Source organism: Myxocyprinus asiaticus, chromosome 3 (assembly GCF_019703515.2).
Source record: "Myxocyprinus asiaticus isolate MX2 ecotype Aquarium Trade chromosome 3, UBuf_Myxa_2, whole genome shotgun sequence".
Taxonomy (NCBI): Eukaryota; Metazoa; Chordata; class Actinopteri; order Cypriniformes; family Catostomidae; genus Myxocyprinus; species Myxocyprinus asiaticus.
In genome coordinates, this window is record NC_059346.1 from 36220265 (window position 1) to 36246410 (window position 26146).

General features: G+C 40.1%; 1 protein-coding gene across 2 annotated transcripts in view; it reads right to left on the reverse strand.

Moving 5' to 3' along the window:
* Window positions 1–1441: 1441 nt before the first annotated feature.
* LOC127429569 (atrial natriuretic peptide receptor 3-like) overlaps window positions 1442–26146 on the reverse strand; it is a 33219-nt gene continuing 8514 nt past the window's right edge. Inside the window, exons 2-8 of one of the 2 annotated variants that reach the window (XM_051678700.1) lie at window positions 25764–25886; window positions 24025–24200; window positions 14989–15124; window positions 12832–12926; window positions 11675–11789; window positions 11124–11208; window positions 1442–3456 (exon numbers count right to left, since the gene is read on the reverse strand). In XM_051678700.1, the coding sequence (XP_051534660.1) occupies window positions 3345–3456; window positions 11124–11208; window positions 11675–11789; window positions 12832–12926; window positions 14989–15124; window positions 24025–24200; window positions 25764–25886 (842 nt within the window). In that variant the 3' untranslated portion in view covers window positions 1442–3344. Of the gene's footprint in view, window positions 3457–11123; window positions 11212–11674; window positions 11790–12831; window positions 12927–14988; window positions 15125–24024; window positions 24201–25763; window positions 25887–26146 lie in introns of both variants that reach the window. The other variant, XM_051678692.1, reaches the window with a different exon arrangement.

Here is a 26146-nt window from a genome sequence, read left to right on the forward strand (position 1 = left end):
AACACAGCATTTGGGTTGAAAAAAGAACCCAGCATTCTTTTAGAGTGTATATGTTCTATAAATCATTAAAAACTTTGAAAAGTTTTCTTTGAAATGATAAATGTAATGGTTTCACATACATACTGGTTCTGGGGCTCCCATAGGACATAATATCCTATTGAGGCATTCCATGATTAACAAAAGTCATTTTAAGATTTTTTTTTTTTTTTTTAAGATTTCACAACTCTTTGAGATCATTTCACAAATTATTGCAAACAGTAATGCACCATACAGCAAACACATTGTACTGCATTTCAACAATTATCCATGACAGCTCTAATGGCTGAGGCATTTAATAATGGATTCCCCTTGAAAGTATTTGGACATCAGATTTGAGAAACCCTTTGCAATACCAAAAAACGTACAATACATTCCACTGATGTGTGCCTGAAGACAGAACAAAGACAAGAGGAAAAGCACTACAATAACATTACCAGAAGTTACATAGGTTAATTGCATAATGAGGTCACATATATGAAATTTGTAACTTTCTTTCTGTCTTTAAGTGCATTTACTTAGTCAACAGTATCCTGTATCCTATTGTAATTGCTTGTTTTTATTATTGGAAGGGTTACCCCCAGATTTGTGCTCTGTTTACAGGAGTTGGTGAAGAACGACTAAGTGATCGTACTCCATTAGAAGACTTGTAATATGACACACGAGTCACATGGACAACCTATATGACACTTTTGGGTGCTTTTTTTAATTGAGTGTGATATTATATTTGATTCAGCTAACGGAACATCCTTTAAAATATCTCCTTTAGTGTTCCAGAGAAGAAAGTCTTGTGGGTTTTAAACAACACGAGGGTGAGTAAATGATGACATAATTCTCATTTTGGAGTGAACTATTCTTTAAGCAAGTTTTGGCATCAAAACTTAACCATTACATATTGCCTTACTCATACAGATTACTACTTTCAGGTAATGGACATATGTGTGTGTGTGTGGCACCTGTTGTGATGAGCAGCAAAGAAGTCAGTTGTGTTTGATTTGGCTACATGACCTGTGTTCACGTAGTGTCTCTGCAGTCTGGGATCATTTGCACATACCCTCTTGGAGATCTAGGAACCCCAGGAAGGAATTTCAGACCACAGCTATGACATTTACCATGGCAAGTCAACGGTCCACTGACCCACTTAACTGTTTTCAGACACTAGTTCACAGAACACATATCCACACTGTTGGTTAAAATAATAAGTAATTTAGAAGTAAAATAATATATAACATATTTTAGAAGTAAAATAATACATACAGTGATTTATTACAATACACTCATTTCAACCCAAAATGGATACCATACCATAAACAAATTGTAACAGCCACTCTTAATGGTAAAAACAGAGCGCATATATATATATATATATATATATATATATATATATATATATATATATATATATATATATATATATATACATATAATTATTATTATTATTATTATTATTTTTTTTTTTGATTGGTCAATATGTATTAATCTAAATAAGTTACAATTCTTCTGAGTGTTTACAAAGCCTTGTAAATACACTTATTAGGTCAAATTTGCACGGACAAGGCAGATATACTGTTTTCTTTCAAAAAAGGATTCTGTATATTTCACACAAGAAACAATGTTAAAATCAAAAGAGAAAATAAACCTCTACAAAAATATCAATAAATAACATCACATCTTATGCTGATACATTTACTTACATCAGTATACAATTGCCATCATACCAAGCTTGAATAAAACCCTAGATTTTTTTTAATGCACAAACCATAAAAATGGTTTTAAATGTGACATCTCACATTTACATATCTTAAACTGAATCATCACAAATGTTAAAAATATATTTTATATGATATTACATTGACAGATTATTGATAACCACGTCCTGACAAAGACAATCTAAAGACAAAAAGTTATAAAATGTACATGTGCAATATAAATTCTGCGAATGAACATAGCTTTTCAAAATCTTTCACTGATAGGTAGACCGGCTTTTTTATATATAAAATAATTCTGTGACATGTCTATACTGTATATCTATTATTTAACTTCCTGCATAAAGCCTTTTAATGTTTTTTACACATTTCAAACCTTTAAACCAAATAAATTGTTTGTCTCTGCAGTTTCCCTTATGGATGCAACAAAGTGCATTTCAATGCTTTAGAATCTCACTGATTTTAGCAGTATCATCTGGTGTTTGAATCTTATCCACTCTTTATAGCATTCAAAGAATGTCTAACAATAAAGAGCTAGCTGTACAAAACTACTGTAACAAAGATAACGGTAGAAAAGAGACCTTCAGTGAAGCCTTGAACTGCATTATGATAGTAGAAAACATTGATTTTGCTGCTATAACTGCAAGACAGCAGCTAAGAAAATGTGAAATGTATTCTATCTATAATTAAAAAAAATTGATATGGGTGGACACAGTTTGGTTTAGGTTTAAAACAGTCAGTTTTGTCAATTGTTATTTTAACGATATCTAAAGCAGTAACAAAAATGTAGACAACATTTGGTTATGAGGCACCCAGCAGCGTGTATGATACTGTATATGGCATGTGCTAAAATTATATTAGATTATTATCATTAGTGGGACTAAAACATCAAATCTATTATTAAAATCAAAATGTATAAGAATAAATAAAAACTAAGTAATAGTTCAGTGTTTCAGCACACCGCCAAATTTGATACATCAAGGCTTGCTGAGATACAGTTGACAGAAAGGAACATCATTTTGAAGTTTACATCCGTTTTGTATTCATCAGTGCCTTCTGTCAAAATCTACACAACACTCAGAAGAAGAAAGAATTGATGCTCATCAGTGTGTTCTACTGGACATTCTCTATAGGATGGAAAAAATGACCTTGTTCACTGGGGAAAGTGTGCATTTGGTAAGCTTAAGTTCTTAAGACTTATAGTCCTCAATATCTCATTATCGCTGCTCCCCACCGACCCAGCAGTTGCCCCAGTCAAGTCAGCTGACACTTCTACCGAACTAACAGGCCTCAATAAAGACTTCCTCAAAACAAAACAGAACAAAACAAAAAACTAAACAAAAACAAGGCCTGCAGCTAAATTAAACAGACCTTTTTCTTTACAGAGTCGAGAAGCCTTGCAAGTTCTTCTCCTACAATAATTAAACTTTCCTGAGTTTACGAATTGAAGAGCAAGACATTTACAAGGAAAAAAAAAACCACTACAGCATGTCTATAAATATTTCTGGGTTCCTGGGATGATGTTTGATGAGCCCATAGACTCATTTGAGATGCGTATTCCCCCAGATTTGAACACCTCATTAGCTGGATTACATCAACAGACTACGCTGCTGAGAAGTTGGATCTGATCGAATCTTCTCGCAACTGACGGTGTTTCCCGATATCACACTCTTCTCTAAGTGTTCTCCGCTCAATAGTTATCCTGTAATTCTTCCTGAGGAAAAATGAAGAACAGAATAATAAATTTTGAAGTCAAGTATAAGCAGTAATACAACCCCAATTCCAAATAAATTGGGACAGTATGAAAAATGCTAATAAAAACAAAAAGGAGTGATTTGTAATTTATATTCACCCTTTGCTACATTGAAAGCACTACAACTAAACATTATATGATGTTTTACCTTGTGATTTTTATTTTTATTTTTTAAGGTGCAACACACTCCAAAAAAGTTGAGATGAGTTAAAATAACAAGGCAATGTGAAACAGGAGAGGTTAAACAGGTGAGGCAATTGTGTCATTGTACTGTATACTGTATAAGGAACCTGCAAAAACAGCCTAGTCCATCAAGAGCAAGAATCATTCAAGACTTGTCTATTTGCCAATAGAGGCTTCAGCAAATAATCCAGCACTTTGAGAACAATGTTCCCCAAAGACAATTTGGAAGGATTTTGGGCATTTCACCCTCTACAGTGCACAATATAGTTAAAAGATTCAAGGAATCTGGTCAAATCTTGGTGCATAAAGGGCAAGACAAAAACCATTTCTGAATTTGCGTGATCTCTGATCGCTCAGACGTCACTGTCTTAAAAAATGTCATTCATCTGTAATCAATATCATGAACATGAGCTTGGGATAACTTTAGTAAACCTTTGTTCCCTATCTGTCACTCACTCGACGTTGTGTTGATGTAGTGACACTAGGGGTCACTCTTGGGAGCCCCAAACATCTCTGCTTTTTTGAAAAAAAGGCCAATGAGAATTGGCAAGTGGAATTTGCATGCCACTCCCCCGGACATACGGGTATAAAAGGAGCTGGTACGCAACCACTCATTCAGATTTTCTGTTTGGAGCTGAGCGGTTCTATTCATTGAAGTTGAATTCATCCGCGAAGTTCATTCACCTCATCTGCTGGATTCTACGGTGCATTTCAGCAGCTTCTCCCCCTCTGCACCCGTGGAGTGCAGAGAACGCCCCTGGGTGCTTCGGCAGAACAACTAAAAGAGTATATTCTAAAAGAGTATATTTTCTTTCTAAAAGAGCGGCACACACAGAATGTCTTTTTAAAGATGGCTTTCCATTTGTGTGTTATTCCTGGTTGCGGTCGTTATCTCTCCGCTTCTGATGGCCACGATCGCTGTCTTACGTGTCTGGGCGCTGCCCACGTGGAGACATCATTCGTGGATGGATCTTGTCCTCATTGCGAGAACATGACCATGGCAACGTTATGGTCGCGGCTTGCATTTGTAAGAAAGCAAGCCACCCCAGCGGCTCCCCGTCTCGGTCCTTCTACCTAAGGGTATGATGCCGTGCCGGTTAGCACTGGGGGCGATTATCCCCCATGGACCTCCCATTCCCCAGCATGCACGCTTGTCCCGGTCGGGCGCTCAGACGAGATCGCCGGCTCATCTCAGGGCGAGTTCCACCTCTTGTTCAGAGCCCGGGAAGAAGACGAGTTATCGGACGCAGCATCAGAGAGCGGGCTCGTCCAGTCGGATGCAGAGGCTTCGACTGGTCTTCCTCCTTCGGGAATGGTCGCCCAGTCCCAGGCCGACGCAGAAATGACGGACATGCTTTCCCGGGAGGCCACGAGCGTCGGGCTAGAGTGGAAACCGCCACTGTCCCCTGAACCCTCGCGGCTCGACGATTGGTTCCTTGGCTCGAGGCACCGCCATGCTCCACCCCTGTTCCTTTCTTCCCGGAAGTGTATGAGGAGCTGACAAGATCGTGGGAGGCACCTTTTACTGCCCGGTCCCGGTCTTTCAGCTCCCCCGCTCTCGCTACCCTCGATGGCGGAGCGGTCAGGGGGTATTCGGTGAACCCTCAGGTGGATAAAGCGCTCGCGATCCACTTGTGTCCGCAGAGCGCTGCCACCTGGCATGGGCGCACGAAGCTCCCGTCCAGGGCCTGTAGGTCTACATCATCCCTGACGGCTAAGGCCTACGGTGCCGCTGGACAAGCCGCCTCCGCCCTGCACGCCATGGCTCTCCTGCAAGTACACCAAGCCAAGGTGCTAAAAGAACTGCACGAGGGTAGTTCTGACCCGGGACTGATGCAGGAACTGCACTCAGTGACCGACCTCGCTCTTCAGGTGACGAAAGTCACGGCACGGTCTCTCGAGCAGGCGATGTCCACCCTGGTGGTCCAGGAGCGCCACCTTTGGCTCAACTTGGTTGAGATGCAAGAGGCTGAAAAGGCACGGTTCCTTGACGCCCCCATCTCCCAGGTTGGCCTATTCAGCGACACAGTCGAGGACTTTGCCCAGCAGTTCTCGGCGATGAAGCAGCAGATGGAGGCCATACAACATATCCTGCCCCGGCGCGACTCAAGACCCCGCACCCCATCTGCTTGTTGCCAAGGGCGTCCTCCTGCAACAACAACACCGGCTCCGCTGCAGCCCGCCCCCTTGGCCCGGCCCCGGCGTGGAGCCCAACACAGGAAGCAGCCGCCACCCATCTCACGGCCGGCCGCTAAGAACCCGAGGAAGGCTTCGAAGCGCCCCTGAGACGGGTGACCCAGGGGCAAGGAGACCCGCTTCTCTGGAGCTGGTGAGCAGACCACTTCATCCCCCGGTGGAGGGCCGGGAGGAGAATCTTTTGTTTCGTTTTCATTTAATTTTGCCGCATGTCCAAGAGGCTGCGGTACCCAAAAATTCAACAAAAGAGCGGTTTTCTTGTTCCCTGGGTCACATGTCCGGTGCGCACAGCCGTCGTCACGACCACTGTCCACCGTCCCATCTTTGCAGGTATGGCGCTCCAGCAGCGGACGCCCCGCCCCTGTGCGCCCAGCTGTGGCACAAACACGCCCACATGGGATTGGTTCTGGTGGACTACGGGGACAAGACTCCTCCTCCCCCTCCTTGGCCAATCTTATGGTGGGCAGCAGGAACCAGGTAAGTGATTCGATGTCCCTGGAATCAGCACGGCCACGGGGCTCAAATCCCCTCGACGTGGCACCTTGAGCTCCGCCCCCGCCGCGAGGCCCCACCCGCCGGTACGTCCAACGTGATCATTCCCTTGGTCCCCCTCGCCCGGAGTTTGGACGCGTGGCTCGCGCTTTCCAACCCGTCGCGATGGCTGACCGTCCGACTCGGCTACGCGATTCAGTTCGCCAGGCGCCCGCCCAGGTTCAGTGGCATCTGCTCAACCTTGGTGAAAGGCGAGAACGCCGCTACCTTACGTACGGAGATCGCTACCCTTCTGCGCAAGGGCGCGATAGAGCCTGTCCCTCCAGCCGAGATGAAGAAAGGGTTCTACAGCCCTTCCTTCATCGTACCGAAGAAATGTGGTGGGTTGCGACCAATCCTGGACCTGTGAGTACTGAACCGGGTTTTGCACAGACTCCCTTTCAAGATGCTGACGCAAAAACACATTCTAGCGAGCGTCCGGCATCAAGATTGGTTCGTGGCGGTAGACCTGAAGGACGCGTACTTTCACGTCTCGGTCTTACCTCGACACGGATCCTTCCTGCGGTTTGCCTTCAAAGGTCAGGCGTACCAGTACAAGGTCCTCCCCTTCAGCCTGTCCTTGTTCCCTCACGTCTTCATGAAGGTCGCAGAGGCAGCCCTTGCCCCGCTAAGGGAAGTGGGCATCCGCATCCTCAACTATCTCGACGACTGGCTAATCCTAGCTCACTCTCGAGAGTTACTGTGCGCACACAGGGACCTCATGCTCTGGTACCTCAGCCGATTGGGGCTTCGGGTCAACTGGGAAAAGAGCAAGCTCTCCCCGGTTCAGAGCATTTCTTTTCTCGGTTTGGAGTTGATGACAGTGCGCCTCACGAACGAGCACGCGCAGTCGGTGCTGAACTGTCTGAAGGCATTCAGATGGAGGACAGCGGTTCCACTGAAACTTTTTCAGAGGCTCCTGGGGCATATGGCATCCTCAGCGGCGGCCACACCACTCGGGTTGATGCATATGAGACCTCTTCAGCACTGGCTTCAGACTCGAGTCCCGAGTTGGGCATTGTGCTGCAGGACACATCGCGTGGCCATCACGCCGATCTGTTGCCGCCTCTTCAGTCCTTGGACTGACCTTGCATTTCTACGGGCAGGGGTTCCCCAAGAGCAGGTCTCCAGGCACGTCGTGGTTACAACAGACGCCTCCAAGATGGGCTGGGGCGCATTATGCAAAGGGCACACAGCTGCCGGCTCCTGGACTGGCCCGCGGCTGTGTTGGCACATCAACCGCCTAGAGTTGTTGGCAGTACTGCTCGCCCTGTGGAGATTCCGGCCGTTGATCCAGGGCAAGCATGTGTTGGTCCGGATGGACAACACAGCAACGGTAGCATGCATCAACCGTCAAGGCGATCTACGCTCCAGTTGCATGTCACAAAAAAGTTGCATGAATCCTCCTCTCGAGTCAGCAGCGCCTCAAGTCGCTACGAGCCACTCACATCCCGGGCCACCTCAACACCACAGCGGACGCGCTGTCACGTCAGGTTACCCTCAGGGGAGAGTGGAGACTCCACCCTCAGGTGGTCCAGCTGATTTGGAGTCAATTCGGTCGAACACAAGTAGACCTGTTTGCTTCCCGGGAATCCTCCCACTGCCCGCTTTGGTATGCCCTGACCGAGGCACCTCTCGGTATAGATGCGCTGGCACACAGCTGGCCCCCTGGACTACGCAAATACGCGTTTCCCCCAGTGAGCCTACTTGCACAGACCCTGTGCAAGGAGAGGCTGGAGGGGCGGCTGTCCCCCTCCACCTTGAAGGTGTATGTAGCCGCTATTTCAGCGCATCACGATGCAGTAGATGGTAAGTACTTGGGGAAGCACAATTTGATCATCAGGTTCCTGAAAGGCGCTAGGAGGTTGAATCCCTCCAGACCGCGCCTCGTCCCCTCGTGGGACCTCTCTGTAGTCCTTCGGGGTCAACAGGGAGCTTCCTTTGAGCCCTTGGAGTCAGCTGAGCTTAAGGCACTCTCTTTGAAGACTGCCCTCCTGACTGCGCTCACTTCCATCAAAAGGGTAGGGACCTGCAGGCAATCTCTGTCAGCGAATCGTGCCTGGAGTTCGGTCCGAGTTACTCTCACGTGATCCTGAGACCCCGACCGGGCTATGTGCCCAAGGTTCCTCGACCCCTTTTAGGGATCAGGTGGTGAACCTGCATTCGCTGCCCCAGGAGGAGGTAGACCCAGCCTTGGCATTGCGGTGTCCGGTGCAAGCTTTACGAATTTATCTGGATCGCACGTAGAGCCTTAGAAGCTCCGAGCAGCTCTTTGTCTGCTTTGGTGGACAGCGGAAAGGAAGCGCTGTCTCCAAACAGAGGATCACCCACTGGGTCATTGATGCCATCGCAAAGGCATATCAGGCTCAGGACGTGCCACCCCCTGTGGGATTATGAGCCCACTCTACCAGGAGTGTGGCGGGACAACTGGCCGGGTGTACCGCTTGCGCATAGCTCCTTTCCCCTCCCTTGACGTGAAGACGTGCGCTCTTGACTCCCAGTCGTGTTTACAGACTGTGATCCCTGGATGACTTTCCCCTTAGCCCTCTGGCAGTTGAGTTTGCGGAGAAACTCGCTGACCGGCCCAGTACATGTGCTAATGAGCCCCTGTATTGAGGTAGGTGCTCCACATGTGCTGGTTCCCTGAAGACGACCCCATGTGATATCTTCTGCAAAATCGTTTCCCTGTCGGCAAATTGCGTCTTCCTTGGGCAGAGGCCCCTCTGCCCCCGGTCGCCATGCTCTGTAGAAACTCCTCCCCCTTTGGGTAGGACCTACCATGGGACCTCTCCACGTGACATACTTACGACAAGATTCGGTAAGACCATGTGACGTATTCCACTCAAAATACCCCCCCCCTCTATTTTTGGACGGGGTGTGGTCTCCACGGTGTCTTCCCCTTGGGAGGGACACCCCCCGACACAGACACTTATGGCTCCCAGTCAGTTAACAAATTCCAATCTTTTTGGGGAGAAAAGAGAAGGGAAAGAGGCCTCGGCTAGGCTAGCCTGTCCCTATAGTTGGGCAGTCGACTTGTTCCTGATGGACCGTTCAACGCTTATAAGAGCGTTGGGGGAGGTTACGTGACGGCCTGGTGTGCTGGCACCAGTCAAACACCACCAGTTCACGTAACACAGTTCAGATAGTTGTGGCGTTTTGTATAGGGACCCCTAGTGTCACTACATCGACACAACGTCGAGTGAGTGACAGATAGGGAACGTCCTGGTTACTTTCGTAACCTCCGTTCCCTGATGGAGGGAACGGGACGTTGTGTCCCTCTTGCCACAACGCTGAACTACCCGCTGAAATGGCCGGGACCTGGTCTCGGCTCCTCAGCACAAAACCTGAATGAGTGGTTGCATACCAGCTCCTTTTTTAACTGGATGTCCGGAGGAGTGGCATGCAAATTCCACTCGCCTATTCTCATTGGCCTTTTTTCAAAAAAGCAGAGGTGTTTGAGGCTCCCAAGAGTGACCCCCAGTGTCACTACATCGACACAATGTCTCGTTCCCTCCATCAGGGAACAGAGGTTACGAATGTAACCAGGACGTTAGTCAACACCATTTGCCGCTGCATCCACAGGTGCAAGTTAAAACTTTACTATGCAAAGCAGAAGCCCTACATCAACACTGTCCAGAAGTGCTGCCAACTTCTCTGGGCTCGGTCTCATCTTAGATGGAAAGTAGAACAGTGAAACTGTGTTTTTTGGTCCGAAGTGTCCACATTTCAAAAAGTTTTTGAAAAACACAGCCATCGTGTTATCCGGGACAAAGAAGAAAAGGACCATCCAAGCTGTTATTAGTGTCAGGTCCAAAAATCAGTGTCTGTATGGGCCAGGGGTGTGTCAGTACCCATGGCATGGGTAACTCGCACATCTGTGAGAACACCATGAATGCAGACAGTTATGTACAAATTTTGGAGCAACATATACTGCCATCCAGACTGTCTTTTCCAGGGACGTCCCTGCATTTTCCAGCAGGACAATTTCAAACCACATACTGCCTGGATTTCAAGTGCATGGCTGTGTAAGCAGAGAGTGTGGGTGCTTGATTGGCCTGCCTGCAGTCCTGACCATCTCCAATTGAGAATGTGTGGCACATTATGAAGCACACCATCCGGCAACAAAGACCCTGTACAATTGTGCAGCTAAAGACATATATAATGGATGAATGGGGGAAAATTCCACTTTCTAAACTTAACAAACTTGTGTTTTCAGTGCCCAAATGCTTAATAAGTGTTATTAGAACAAATGGTGATGTTTCACAGTGGCAAACACTCGACTGTCCCAACTTTTTTGGAGCGTATTGCAATCATCTGATTTGAAATTACTGCACATTTAAAAAATAAAACAATGAAATTCACAGGGTAAAACATCATATAATGTGTAGTTGTAGAGCTTTCAATATAACAAAGGGTGATTATAATTTACAAATCAATCATTTTTGTTTTTATTAGCATTTTTCATACTGTCCCAACTTTTGGGAATTGGGGTTGTAACTTTCATGCAGACCATTGTTTTTTGTAAGGGTCATTAAGCCCCATCGAAATAAAACTGAGTTTTGAGAAGACAGTTCTAAATATTCTGGTAGTGCCCGAATATGAATTTCTGGATTGCCAGACTAATGGGTGCTCTTCAGGAATTTAAGATTTCAAACATCCAATGGCCTATTTCATGAAAAATAAAAAGATAGAAAACTGTCACTGTTTTCAATGGTTACCTAAAGAAGTAGAATGCCAAGAGGAGAGCAGTTCCCAGAATTCCCCCCACTATTATCCCAGTCACTGCCGATACACCAAGTCCACCTGCTTAGGAAAGAAAATGAAACCATTTGTAAGAAAAGTTGGACATCTATACTTACACTTACTGTACAATATCTTCAGTATACATAATATACAAATTTCATACATAATAATTAACTATAATTAAACCATGTACAGTGTTCCCTAAAAGTAGTTAGAGTCACTTTGGGACACCTGAGTCACACTTAAAATGTCTGCATGTAATTTGTATTAGATACAAAATATCAAATGGCATCTGCAAACAAATGATGCTTTAGCTATTCTCAGAACTAACCATTTTTCTGATCTGCAACTAGTTGAGTAGCCAAATGGAAACATATACATACAGTATTTTGCATCCAAGTGCAATATATGCATTGCTCTCAGATATTATAGTCTGGCATTATTTAGGGTATTCTTTGCAAACAATTCTTGCCTATTACAAAACTGACAGTATAGTATAAGTCTTAAAGCAGCAGAGGTAATTTACATGATGGGACAGACGGTTTTGGGGGTAGAGGTGCTGTTCGCAAAGAGAACCATTCCCTCTTAAAGCCAGGCACGATCTGGAAACTTCTATTAGTCCCAAAGTAGTTCATGACAGTCTGAAACCATAAAAGGACAGGTATTATGGTGATTGTCTAACATCTGTTTAGAAAAGTTAGCATACTTCATTCAGATATTATTCTGCAATACCAGCTAATGTGCTGTTCCTTTATTTATATGATACAAGATTCCTATGATATAGCCCAAAAAACAGCTAAAATCAGCCTAAAATGGTTTTCTGGACTTAGCTGGTCTTCAGCCTTGTCAAGCTGGTTGGCTGATTTTAGAGGGGCTGAGCACAAGCTTGGCCGGTCTGGGGAACATCTTAAACCAGCTAAAACCAGCAAATCAGCTTGGTTTATGATGTTTTTTTTTTTAGCAGGGTAGCTTTGATTTTGATTCACTTTACATGGATATCCACTTATGTACCATTCTATTAGGTACACCTGTACACCTACTTATTCATGTGATTATCTAATCAACCAATCGTGTGGCAGCAGTGCAATGCATAAAATCATGCAGATACTGGTCAGGAGCTTCAGTTATTGTTCACATCAACCATCAGAATGGGGAAAAATGTGATCTCAATGATTCCGACAGTGCCATGATTGTTGGTGCCAGACGGGCTGGTTTGAGTATTTCTGTAACTGCTGATCTCCAGGAATTTTCACATGCAACAGTCTCTAGAATTTACTCAGAATGATGCCAAAAACCAAAAACATCCAGTGACCGGCAGTTCTGCGGTCAGAAATGCCTTGTTGATGACAGAGGTCAACAGAGAATGGTCAGACTGGTTTGAGCTCACAGAAAGGCTACGGTAACTCAGATAACCACTCTGTACAATTGTAGTGAGCAGGATAGTATCTCAGAATGCACAACACATCGAACCTTGAGGCGGATGGGCTACAACAGCAGAAGACCGTGTTGGGCACTTTATTAGGACCATAGTATTCCTAATAAAGTGCTAAGTGAGTGTATATAACAAAACCCTGCATATTAGTTTTATATTTTAATGTATATAGTGGAAATAGTACAATTATTGTCCTGAATTTATTTACTCTAATTCCTTAAGAAAACAGAAATGATGATGAGTTCTCTTACCTCATGCGTGCCTGCCTCTGGGTCTGTCATCCTAATGACAGAGAAATCCCCATTCCGGTCACCATTGGCATCCATAGACACCTGGCCAGCAATGCCTGAATAACAGAATGTAAGGAATGAGAAAATTAATTAGTTTGAAGAGTCAGACATTCCAAGGAAAACACCAGCAAGAGTTGACAAATTCCGGTTGGGCAATACAAAAGGAAATCTCATCTGCCTCTTGCCGTTTTTGTTGGCTTTGCCTGCAGAAATGGTAATTTCATCTGTACATCTGTGTTCCTGAATTCTTGACATTTTTAAAATATTATTTCATTTAACAGGAAAACATGACCCTGTTCTTGATGATTCTGGCCGGACATTGTTATTTCACGTTTAGTTGTCTTAGTGTGCTCATTGAGAGTGGCCTGGCCTGCAGACATGTCTGAGCATTTATTTTGTAAGGGAAGCTTAATGAATTACAGTGGCAAGAACACTGGCTAACGTTCTATTCACAACTACAATAATATGAAGCAAATGTGGTGAAATGTGCATAAAATGTAACTTGGTCAAAGTGTTACAATTCCTCTGCCTAATAATGAACAAAATATGTATGACTTTTAATTTTTCTAACAATAATATCAAAGCGTAAAATATTCTTAATATGATGTCCTTTTCTTGGAAGGACAAAAATTTTACCAAGCCTACTAACTCTAATCAGGGAGTCAACAATTGAAAGCACTGTCATAGAGCTTGTTACATTTATTTTATGTAAGTATTAAAAATACATCTGAATATGACTGAGTTTACACTATTTGCTTAGTTTATACTAAGAACTTATAGCTTACACTAATGATCCAAGACCTGCTTATTTAAACTGTAATAACACAAAATCTAAGTGTGCAAACTGTTATTATAATGCTCCAAATCCCTTAATTGCTAGTAATATTACATGTTACAATTGTGCAGATACTCCTGAATTTTAATACATAAAACTGCAGCTCTTTTAATGCATTTGGTTTTATTTGAATATTACATTTCTGTAACCAGACAGTTTTTTATAAATATACAGTGAACATATAAAGGGCCTTAGGTTGTTTAATTTAGTGCTACACTACTACCCTAGATGCACACATGCAAAATCAGCATAATTAACCCAAGGGTTCAGCAAGTGTAGTGTTTATTTTCTCATGTAATCATCTTATTCTGACACTGTCTGGCTGGTGCATCATTCAGACAAGCTAATTAGAAGGTCTGGCTTGATTAATGATGAGTTTGATTTTACTGATTACCTTCTCCGTCACGGAGACTTAAACTATTTAACACAGAGATCTTCAAACTTTTTTAGGCCAATGACCCCTTGCTGGATAAAGAAAAGTTGTGTATATAAAAGTGTATTTAATATTGAGTGTTGCATTTTAAGCCTGGCCTATAATAACGTAGAGTTGCGAACCATATTTATATATTTACATACTTTAAGATGCTTACATTGCAATGCCATAGAAATAATCATTAATGATATACAGGATCATATACTTGTACATTACATTTTAATATTACTTAATACGTTTTTATGTTTGTGTGAACTTCAGTTTTGGTGGAAGTTAACTTAATATAATTTTTTTTGTTTAACACATAATGTAAAAATAAATACAGTAAATGAAACAATAGACAATATTCACACCATGTAGAGCCATCTTTGATTTTTGATGGGAATGACAAAGAGCCTGTGAAGGATAGATGTACAGTCTCTTCAATGGGTTGTACGGTTGTTTAAAGTGTTTTTAGATCGTTCCACTGATGAAACATAAAAAAAATCTAAATATTTCCAAGAAATTTCAGTAGTCAAAACTACAGACAACATGACTTGTGAAAAATTAGATGTGATCTAGGAGCTTTTTGATAACTTTATACAGTGCACGTCATTGAAGAGATGGTGATCAAAGGTGGCACCACTGTGAATAAGCTCAATAGCTGGCCAACCCCTTGCAGTACTTACCCTTTTGAAGACTCCTGATTTAACTAAATCAAAGTCAAACCTCACACTTCCCTCAGTAAATATTTGCATTTCACATCTTCAGTTGCTGTTTAATTTTTTCTACAAAATGCAAATTATTCACAGTCCAGTTTGACCATTCCATAGTAAAAGGTGGGTATTTTGCTTTTTTTTTTCTGAATTACCTTCAAAGGTCCTGTTCCACATGCTGTGCGTGATGTCAATTCCATCCTTTTTCGTGAGACCATTACTCATCACCTCACGCAAGGCAATTGCGTAAAGAAGCAAAGCATCATGGAAACCCTCCATAAACATGTTGACCTGCAATGTATCAAAGAGCAAGATCTGATGAACCCATGGTGAAGGCAGTGATTTCTCAACCAGAAAAATGTTCGCTTTTCAGAGAGACACAAACGCTTTCAAAGACAAGTAAAGATGAACAGCTGCCTCACTCTATCATTAGCTCCGTTCAGTGGAAAAATGAAAAGTGGCAATTAATTCTAGCCTTTATGTGTGCATACACATGATGAAGAAATGCTTAGCAAGGAATCCAAAGGCGTCTTTACACAGTGGAACTAAGACTGCTCTGAATAGATTGCTGGATCCAAATTCAGTGTAAAGAGGCAATGCCGAAAAAAGTCCAACCAAAATATTCCAGCTCTGATCCATCTACACCACAAGTATCAAATGCAGCATCAGTGCAGCCTTAAAATTTGTAGTTGTCATGTCAGAGCATCTACAAAAATGTTTTGTCAGGTACCCTAAAACATTTACTTCCTGTGGTAACATCTCAATTTAATGGTTTTATTCAAGTCAAAATGACATTTAATCTGACTTAATCAAGCTGAAAAATCAGGTTACATCAACAAAAGTAATTTTTAAGGGTTAGATCAATAATTTCATATTTTGAATTCTATGTTCATAATGTAATATTCACTATATATAATATTATAAAGATGACACACGAGGAGCCAAGAAGCTTCTTCAGGGTGCAGGAAAGTTGACGGCTCATACATCTTTGTGTGTCTACATGTTTTTATTGAACAACATATGAACAAACAATTGAACAGCATCTTCTCACATCAAACGTGAATAAGATGATGATCCATAAACATGACAGATAAACAGCACTGTGCTGTTCAATAAAATGTTAACTAATTAAAAAATAATAAGGCTCCACAACTGCCATGAATACTGAAAAGCATGTACTATTAGATGCTCATGTTATGATACGTATTAATGGTTCATTCCTGGCTGGGCTGTATTGCCCAGGGCAAACAATAGTAAAACCCAGGGTTTAGTCAGTCAGCTGCCCAGGGGAGATTGGATAACCATTTGCCAAGATTACTGTATATTTACATTCACCCTCAACTGCCTACTAAGAGTGAAACAGCAGGAAAAGCTGATATAGTCATATGACTGTTTATATACATATTCATTTTTGGAAGCATGAACAGAGGTGAAATCTCCAAGCATTCAGAGCATAACAAACCCCACCGTGTTTTCATACAGTGCACAGCTTGCAATTCAGCAACACAATGTATCGGACTGGACATTCCACATTAAAAAAATGTCATGCTTTCTCATTGCGAAACAAAGCTCACTGATATTTAAGTTCAGGCACTATTGGTAACAGTTTGTGTAAAACTGATGCCACCTCAGTTCAAGAATGTCATATGAAAGGGATATAAAAGACATTTTGATTCAATTTTTATTATTTTAATAGAAGGCAAGGTCTCAGAGGCTGTCTAAAAGGTCTGTTAACCTTATTGGGATTTGTGGTTCTCCATAACAGTTTATAGACCCTTTAAATGAAAAAGGGATTTCTTATGAAATAATCATAAAAAATAAAAATAATTTTTTTTTTTTTTTTTAAAAACTGTGTATGATACAAAGAACAGTATGGAGAAATAAAATGGACAAACTGGCAGACAGGTCTCTGAGAAATATTCAGCCAATCATTTTAGCTTTTAACTTTCATGGGTAAAAGTGATAATTTTCATTTTAAGTATGTGTGTTTCATGCTATATTACATTTCAAGGCATATTTCATGTAGCTTTTCATTTTACATAAATACATTTAACATTAATAAATACATTGTTATTTACACTCTTCATTGTATTTTTATTTATTGATTGCCACATTTCAAGACATATTTAATTATTAACTAATTAATATATTAATTAATTTAATCAGCTATATCATAGTTCATGGCACATTTCATAATTTTCATATTTTTTCATTTTCATTTTTTTCTTAATTTTTCATTAAACAAACTTATTTTTACCTTATTTATTTATGTTGACATTTCGTTGTAAATTTTATTTATTGACATTTTGTGATATATTTAATTTTATTACATTTTTTATTATAATATAATTATATATATATATATATATATATATATATATATATATATATATCATGTACAAGCCAAACACAATATATGGCACTGATGAGGGACCACAGCGCAGCTTGTTGGAGTACTGCTCAAAGTTCAAATAATTTCAACTTTGTACCCATTGCTGCTAAGCTTTGGAAGTGTCAGCTAATGATTACTGGACAATTTGGATGAAGTATCATTATGTGGTCAATGCCAGTGCAAGAAGCAGAACAAGATGCTGGTCGTTTTCGAACTGGCATACTACCATACTACTCTTACTATTTGAGCCATACATAGATATGAAAGAAGCAGTAAGAGTAGTATACTGTAGGTAGTATGCCATTCCAGACATGGCCACTGTCTGCACCACTTTTCATGTGGAGTTAAAAGCGGCACCCTGATGCAAATCATATGAATTAGAAATCCAAAGTAGATAGCCACAGTCTGCCAGCCGATTAATATTTTGGAAGATGAGGGTTTAAGAGATTAAATGCGCATTGCAATGAATACGCAACCTATAGGGATTAGTTCTTTCAGTTAGTCATCCTCCCACCTAGATTTTGGGAAACGTTCTATGTTACTTGCTTTGGTGCTATTTTAGTGCATTTCTATTTTTATACTGTGGAAGGCTGAAAAATGTTAGTAAAGCATTGTTGTTACATTTTGTTTTCTTTTCTTTCCTAAGAAGGAAATAAATACATTTTGACAGTAAAAGAAGTATATATACAGTAGAGTCAAATTTCAGCACTTGGTGATTACCAATGAAAATGTGATTACTGTAATCGCAATTAGAAATGTAATCGACTGACAGCACTAATATTTATATATTTTATAATATCATTTATTTATTTTATTTTGTCTGTTATATCCCTCCATATTGATTGGGGGAGAGAGAACTCGGGAAGAACTCCATACACTGGCACAAACCGACTGTGGTGATTAAACGTGTATCATTAGTGTGAATGTAACTCATCCTCAGAGCTCACTGGACTTACTGTTTTTACCAATAAGCCTGTTCCTGTTTATTTGGGCTGATTAACTTCAGGCTCCGGCACTAAAATGAGCAACCGCATGTAAGTTTCCTCACCTGTGTGTGAATTACCTACACACTGTCTCACTGTCATTACCAGGAATGCTGCAATGATAGAAAGACCAGACCAGAACATTTACTGTAAGATGCTATGCTCTCTTTCTAAATATTACACTGTGAACAAGCTTTCTCTAAACCTTGCAACAGAATTAAAGTTTATTTAGTAGAGCAATGAGATAACAAATCAAAGACTCTTGTGAGATATGAAAATCATAATCTTGTGTGTGACAGTATCTGTTCTGAACTCAGTGACACTCTCCGTTGTTGATCAAACAGAGATGATTGAAGCAGAACGAACTGTCTGTAATATGTTTGTGACTTCCTTTGTTTGTATCACTTCAGCCAATCGGCCACAGTTTGTTCAGATACTGTGAGGTGGTTTTGGTCTCCTTAATGGTCAGCAAAGCAGTCGACTGCATATCTTGTTTTAGATAAGGGTCGTTGATAAGGAAAAAGCAATCATGGGTGGCCTTACGTTTATATGCAGTCTAGTGCATTGAGTTTGATATTCCCTAATGAATGCCTCTCAGTCACTTAGTTGTCCATCCTTTCAGGCTGAATTGTTTGAACTTTGAAGCAGTTCTTTACAAGTCCAGACAAAAACTATACACCTTAGAGTCAGTTGCAAAGCATTAAAATCTCATTAGCTGAAACTTTACCATAAATTGCTAAATCACATGATTAGAGAAGCTGTTATTGGATTATACATACATGAACAGATACAGCTGAAGTCAGAAGTTTACATACACCTTAGCCAAATACATTTAAACTCAGTTTTTCACAATTCCTGACATTTAATCGTAGAAAACATTGCCTGTCTTAGGTCAGTTAGGATCACTACTTTATTTTAAGAATGTGAAATATCAGAATAATAGTAGAGAGAATGATTTATTGCAGCTTTTATTTCTTTCATCACATTCCCAGTGGGGTCAGAAGTTTACATACACTTTGTTAGTATTTGGTAGCATTGTCTTTAAATTGTTTAACTTAGGTCAAACATTTTGGGTAGCCTTCCACAAGCTTCTCACAATAAGTTGCTGGAATTTTGGCCCATTCCTCCAGACAGAACTGGTGTAAATGAGTCAGGTTTTTAGGCCTCCTTGCTCGCACACACTTTTTCAGTTCTGCCCACAAATTATCTATCCGATTGAGGTCAGGGCTTTGTGATGGCCACTCCAATACCTTGACTTTGTTGTCCTTAAGCCATTTTTCCACAACTTTGGAGGTATGCTTGGGGTCATTGTCCATTTGGAAGACCCATTTGTGACTGAGCTTTAACTTCCTGGCTGATGTCTTGAGATGTTGCTTCAATATATCCACATAATTTTCCTTCCTCATGATGCCATCTATTTTGTGAAGTGCACCAGTCCCACCTGCAGCAAAGCAACCCCACAACATAGTGCTGCAACCCCTATGCTTCATGGTTGGGATGGTGTTCTTTGGCTTGCAAGCCTCGCCCTTTTTCCTCCAAACATAATGATGGTCATTATGGCCAAACAGTTACATTTTTGTTTCATCAGGCAAGAGGACATTTCTCCAAAAAGTAAGATCTTTGTCCCCATGTGCACTTGTTAACTGTAGTCTGGCTTTTTTATGGCAGTTTTGGAGCAGTGCTCCTTCCTTGATGAGCAACCTTTCAGGTTATGTCAATATAGGACTTGTTTTATTGTGGATATAGATACTTGTCTGCCTGTTACCTCCAGCATCTTCACAAGGTCCTTTGCTGTTGTTCTGGGATTGATTTACACTTTTCACACCAAACTACATTCTTCTCTAGGAGACAGAATGTGTCTCCTTCCTGAGTGGAATGATGGCTGCGTGGTCCCACGGTGTTTATACTTGCGTACTATTGTTCGTACAGATGAACGTGTTACCTTCAGGCATTTGGAAATTGCTCCCAAGGATGAACCAGACTTGAGGAGGTCCACAATTTTTTTTTTCTGTGGTCTTGGCTGATTTCCTTTGATTTTCCCATGATGTCAAGCAAAGAGGCACTGAGTTTGAAGTTAGGCCTTAAAATACATCCACAGGTACGCCTCCAATTGACTCCAATTAGCCTATCAGAAGCTAACTGGCTAACTGCCTAAAGGCTTGACATCATTTTCAGGAATTTTCCAAGCTGCTTAAAGGCACAGTTAACTTAGTGTATGTAAACTTCTGACCCACTGGAATTGTGATATAGTCAATTAAAAACGAAACAATTTGTCTGTAAACAATTGTTGGAAAAATTACTCATGTTATGCACAAAGCAGATGTCTTAAATTACTTGCCAAAACTATAGTTTGTTAATATGAAATCTGTGGAGTGGTTAAAAATTAGATTTAATGACTTCAACCTAAGTTTATGTAAACTTCTGACTTCAACTGTAGGTATTTTACAAATGCTAAATCTGTGTGAATAGAATTTCTTGATTAATTTTGCTTCATTGGCTTTTGTCATGCTGCAACTTGATCACCCGCAGTGACGCACAGCAAGGGGCGAGACTAAATTAGAATAAAATAAGTAAGAGATAAACCTGAGGGCCAACAGATGACAACTATTACTAACTAAGATAAAATAACGTGTCAGTCTGACCCAATTTAGGGTGTGCTTCTTTTGAACAGATAAGGAAAACAGCTAATGATGCTAAAGAATGTTGCTTGTTTCGAGGATCATTTCGAAACTTTTTTTACAGTTATTTTGCAAAGGCTTTCAATTTATGGAAGAAACTTTGGAGAAATCTAATCAAACACTTGTGCTGTTATTCATTAAACCATAAAACGTGTATCTAATGACTGGGTGGTAATCCAACACACCCACCTACTGGTCATCAGTGCATAAAAATACCTTGCATTTGTTCAGACACTGTGTAATATTTTAAAGTAGCTAAGGAGTTAAAGTGCTTTTGGATCTAAAACAGAGAAGTTTTAAAATGTCCATATTTAAAGATCTTTTAAAGAGCTACATGACATTCTAGTATTTAACAGTGGAAACTATCATTTCTCCAGCAGATTTACGTATATTGGGGGCTCTTTGCATACGTATGGCTGCATTTGTTGGCAGTGAGTATGAATTGCTAAAATCTGTGTGAATGCTCATAAGAACACCACTCACTGTATGCCAATTCCAAAAACATATCACCTTCCTTAATGAATAAAGTGAGCATTCTTCATCCAGCTCATTAATTCAGTATGAAAACTGAGCAGATGCTACAAGCGGCAGTTTGTACAAAGTAAAGTACAAAGAAAAGGCCAAGTTTGTAGGGATGGGCGGACCAATCCTAAAGTATCGATACTTCCGATACTGATGTTATATTGAGAATATCATTCCTCATATAAAAATAACGATATTAAATAAAAAAATTTAACATGTGATATTACTATTAGCTACCATAAAAATCAATGCATATCAAAAGCTTCAAAGTGGGAAAAAAAAAGAAGGATATATTAGCAAATGGTTGCATAGGATTGGACCTATTTCTTCTTCAGCTCATCACAGTGCGAGAACTGCTGAAAGACACAAGCAGTCACAGAGAGCGCTCATTCAAACAGAGGGAGCAGAGCTTGGCTGAGGTAATGACAGAAAAACAAGCAGCATCTGGAGTTAATTCACACTAAATAAGTACAAATTTAAACGTGATATTTCTTATTGACAGGTTTGTTTGTAAGTTTATTGAAATTAAAAGTTGTTAAAACTTTGATAATGTTCTGTATCTGTTGTTAATAAATTATACCCTTATGAAAATTAACAATGGTTTTACTATAGTTATATTGTTGTAACCATGACTGTATTAACCATGGTTTATGGCAGAAACTATTTATTTATTATAGTAATATTTTAGTAACGATGCCAGTACTTTCTATGTCTGTAACCTTGTTTGTTGTTTCCGGTAACCATGCTTTAACTATAGTTATATTGTAGTAACTATGACTGCAGTAATCATGTTTTTTGGCAGAAACCATGGTTTTGATATATTTACAATGGTTTTACTATAGTAATACTGTAGTAACCATATTGTAACCATAGTTTTACTATAGTAATATTGCAGTAACCATGACTATAGTAACTATGGATAGTTTTGTGGTTACTATGGTTTTACTACAAATAGCATAGTTAAACCATGGTAACTGTCACTTATCTATAATATATAAAGATCAGTGGTAACCATAGTAAAACCATGGTTATTTTTCATAAGGTTAAACAAAACAGAAGTCTAATAATTTTTAATTTTAGTATTTAAAATTACCCATTTTATCCCAAGAATTTGCAAAAATTCATAAATTTAAAGGAATAGTTCACCCCAAAATGAATATTCTCTCATCATTTACTCTCCCTCATGCCATTCCAGATGTGTATAACTTTCTTTCTTCTGCTAAACACAAACGAAGATTTTTAGAAGAATATCTCAGCTCTGTAGGTCCATACAATGCAAGTGAATGGTGACCAGACATTTCAAGCTCCAAAAATCACATAAAGGTTATCCATACGACTCCAGTGGTTTAATCTATGTCTTCTGAAGCGATGCAATCACTTCTGGGTAAAAAACAGATCAATATTTCAATCCTTTTTTACTATAACTATAGATTTATAGTAAACATTTTTTTAAAAAGACATAAATATTGATTTGTTTCTCTCCCACACCTATTATATAGCTAGTCATATACAGTACCTACCTACAGAGCTGAAATATTCTTCTAAAAATCTTCGTTTGTGTTCAGCAAATGAAAGAAAGTCATACACATCTTGGATGGAATGAGTGTGAGTAAATGATGAGCGAATTTCCATTTTTGGGTGAATTATCCCTTTAAACAGTACTGGCGTATAAGTATATTTGCCTTGATAGTACTTGGTATTGGACTGAAAAGAAAATAAGTGGTATGGCCCTAGAAGTTTGTGAAATATCACATCCGCCTGTAATTTCGTCAGGTAAGGCTTCTGTCAGAAGTGTACTTGTACCATGAAATAATTGTGCTCGGCACACTGAAGTCTTGACATTTGTATTTGCAATGAGAATGGGCTTTGTCTGAATACTTTTCATTCCATATGATGATGGTCCCCCATAAAGGTCCTGCTCAAGCATTTTTGTGGCCACTGTTGATGCAGCAACTGAGCCACTCAAAAGTGGCAGGGCCCCCACTAAGGTTATTAACCTTGGCACTTCGATTCATCCACAATTGTTTGTTTCAGAAAGACAGCTCTCACAGCCTTCCCTAGAAAAGCTCTGATGGCTTTTCAAAGGAAGCTGACATGCTGAGGACAAAGAGCCTGACCAAAATATGGTGCCTCCACAAGTATTCATGTGGGGCCTGTATGGATCGCCAAGTCACTCCATTCAAAAGCACTTAAAGAGTGACTGTACTGTATTCTGACTTTAAACTGGGTGATTAATTTAATTAGCTGCTCTCTGTATATTAAAAATGGATGAAATTGCAGGCATTAAAGTTGCTTTGTTGCATTTGATTGACAGACTGATTTGCTTATATATTTCCAGTTTGGGACAAAAAGGGATGGTGTTTACAATGCAGTTTCACAGTTTAAAATGTTAAGGTTAGTCTCTATTGCATGTTTTTTTCTAAACTTCAACCACCACAGAGAAATTAGTGCTTTATCAATTATGAAATAGATAAGAAAATGTTGCCAGGAATTTATACTTGCAAGGACCAGACCAATATAACATGCCATTTGATTAGCATATTAACAAAATCGTTACGTTTTTAAAGTGACTTTTAAACATTGTATGCAGTAATTTTATTTCAAAGACTCACGTACAGCACTGCAGTCTTCACAAACAGGGATGTCCGATAGCTGTAGTGACTTTTTCATTTTCAAGGAGAACTCCTCAAACTCTGGCTTGGTGGACCTAAGTAATGTTACAGTATTGAGAAAGCTGTAGGCAGCCTTGGCATCATTGTCATATTTGTCTCCTCTCTTCCAGGATCCGTCCCCTGTAAAATAATTATGTTTTTATTGTAATAAAAACAACTCAATTCATGTTTTTTGTAATTTAAAAGAGTAATTCACCCATAAATGAAAATTCTGTCACCACTTACTTACCCTCATGTATGTCTTTCTTCTGTGGATCACAAAAGGAGTAAAGCAGAATGTCTGAGCTGCTGTTTGCTGTACAATGAATGCGGATGGTAACCAGGCGCTGTCAAGCTCCAACAAGGACAACAAAAGCACCACTTGGATTACATTTTAAGTAATCTAATCTGGTTGTTCTGGATTACTTTTGGATTACTTCTGATCTAATTCTTGTTTATTTGTTGTCACATACATTTAAGTAGAATAAACTTGTACCATTTTGACAATATTGCTTAAATGCATTAAAGAAAACTTTCTTTATGGATCAAAATATGAGAATTGATATGATTTTTTGTGTATGTTTTTAACTCTGCATTTGTCTGTTTGTGAGTAAATTTTAAAAAGGCACTAAAATGTTCTTGCTCCAGAAATTTTGGCATTTCAAACGCCATCCATGTGTGATAAAAGATAATATTTGTGAATCATCACAAAAAACAGAAAAAAATTCTAAAAAGTTGTCACAAAAGCATTCATGTACATTTTTGAATCCGAGTACAAAAGCAATTCATAAAACTAAAACTAATTCATCTTCAGTGTAATTATGGCTGGAGGCTAGTATAAGGTTTGTGGGTGCAATTTAGAATAAAAACAATTTATTATTTAAAAAGATGACTAAGAGGTATCAATAAATTATGAACAATTTACTACTTTTGCCTGATTCATATCTAATAATGCAATCCATAAAAAGTCATTGTAATCTGATTACAAATATTTGAAAATGTAATCTAATCAAATTACAAGTACTTCCCAGAAATGCTTGTGCACTATATTTCACACTATAATGTGGCTAAACTATGGCTTCAGAAGAGATGGAATTTAAGCCAAGCAGACTAATTTTATGGTACTTTTCTGTCCTTTTTAAAGCTTGACATCCATTTTCAGTGTAGAGAAAAAAGCATTCTGAAAATGTTATCCTTTGTGTTTCACAGAACAAAGGAAACATACAGGTTTAGAATGACATGATGGTGAGTAAATTATGCAAACTTTTCATTTTGGGGTGAACTATTCATTTTAAAAATGAAACTGGAACATACTGTACCCCAAGATTGCTATAGGAAAGTAAATTTCTCAAGATAATGATAGATTTATGTTTGGCCTGGAATATCTGCATTACTTTTGCTGCAACAATGGGGTTTTTAGATATGCACTGGAACATCTGTGGAACATCCTGATGACCTGCATGCCAGACATTATCCAGGCACTATTGCGTTGAGCCAAATGTTTCATAGACTGCATCTCTTCAATGTAATCTCTATCAAGCAGAAGAGCTGGGCCTCTTATTCAGTTCACAGTGCAGATAGCCTCATTGTGCTCCAGGGTCACAGTAGGACAATCTGGCCTGATTATGGCACATCTTGAGAATGGAAATAAGCTTTGTAATAAGTGCACAACACAAGTGAAGAAATGTGAGCACTGCACTTTACCGTAAGAAGAGGAGTTGAAAAGCTCGATGTTGAAGAAGATGTGGCTGCCACTGGTTAATTTGTGTCGATGAGCAGCCAGCATGATCTCTCGCACGGTGTCCGCCTTAGCGCACATGATGACCACTGCAAAAGGAACGAAAATGGACAGAGTGGCTTGTCATTCAAAACACAACACAATAATAGACCATGTCCACAGACTGTGATGACACATTTCAGCCTTAAAGAAATATTCCGGGTTCAATGCAAGTTAAGTTCAATTGACAGCATTTGTGCCATAATATTGATTACCACAAAATATATCTCGACTTGTCCCTCCTTTTCTTTAAGAAAAAGCAAAAAATCTGGGTTCCAGTGAGGCACTTACAGTGGAAGTGAATGGGGCC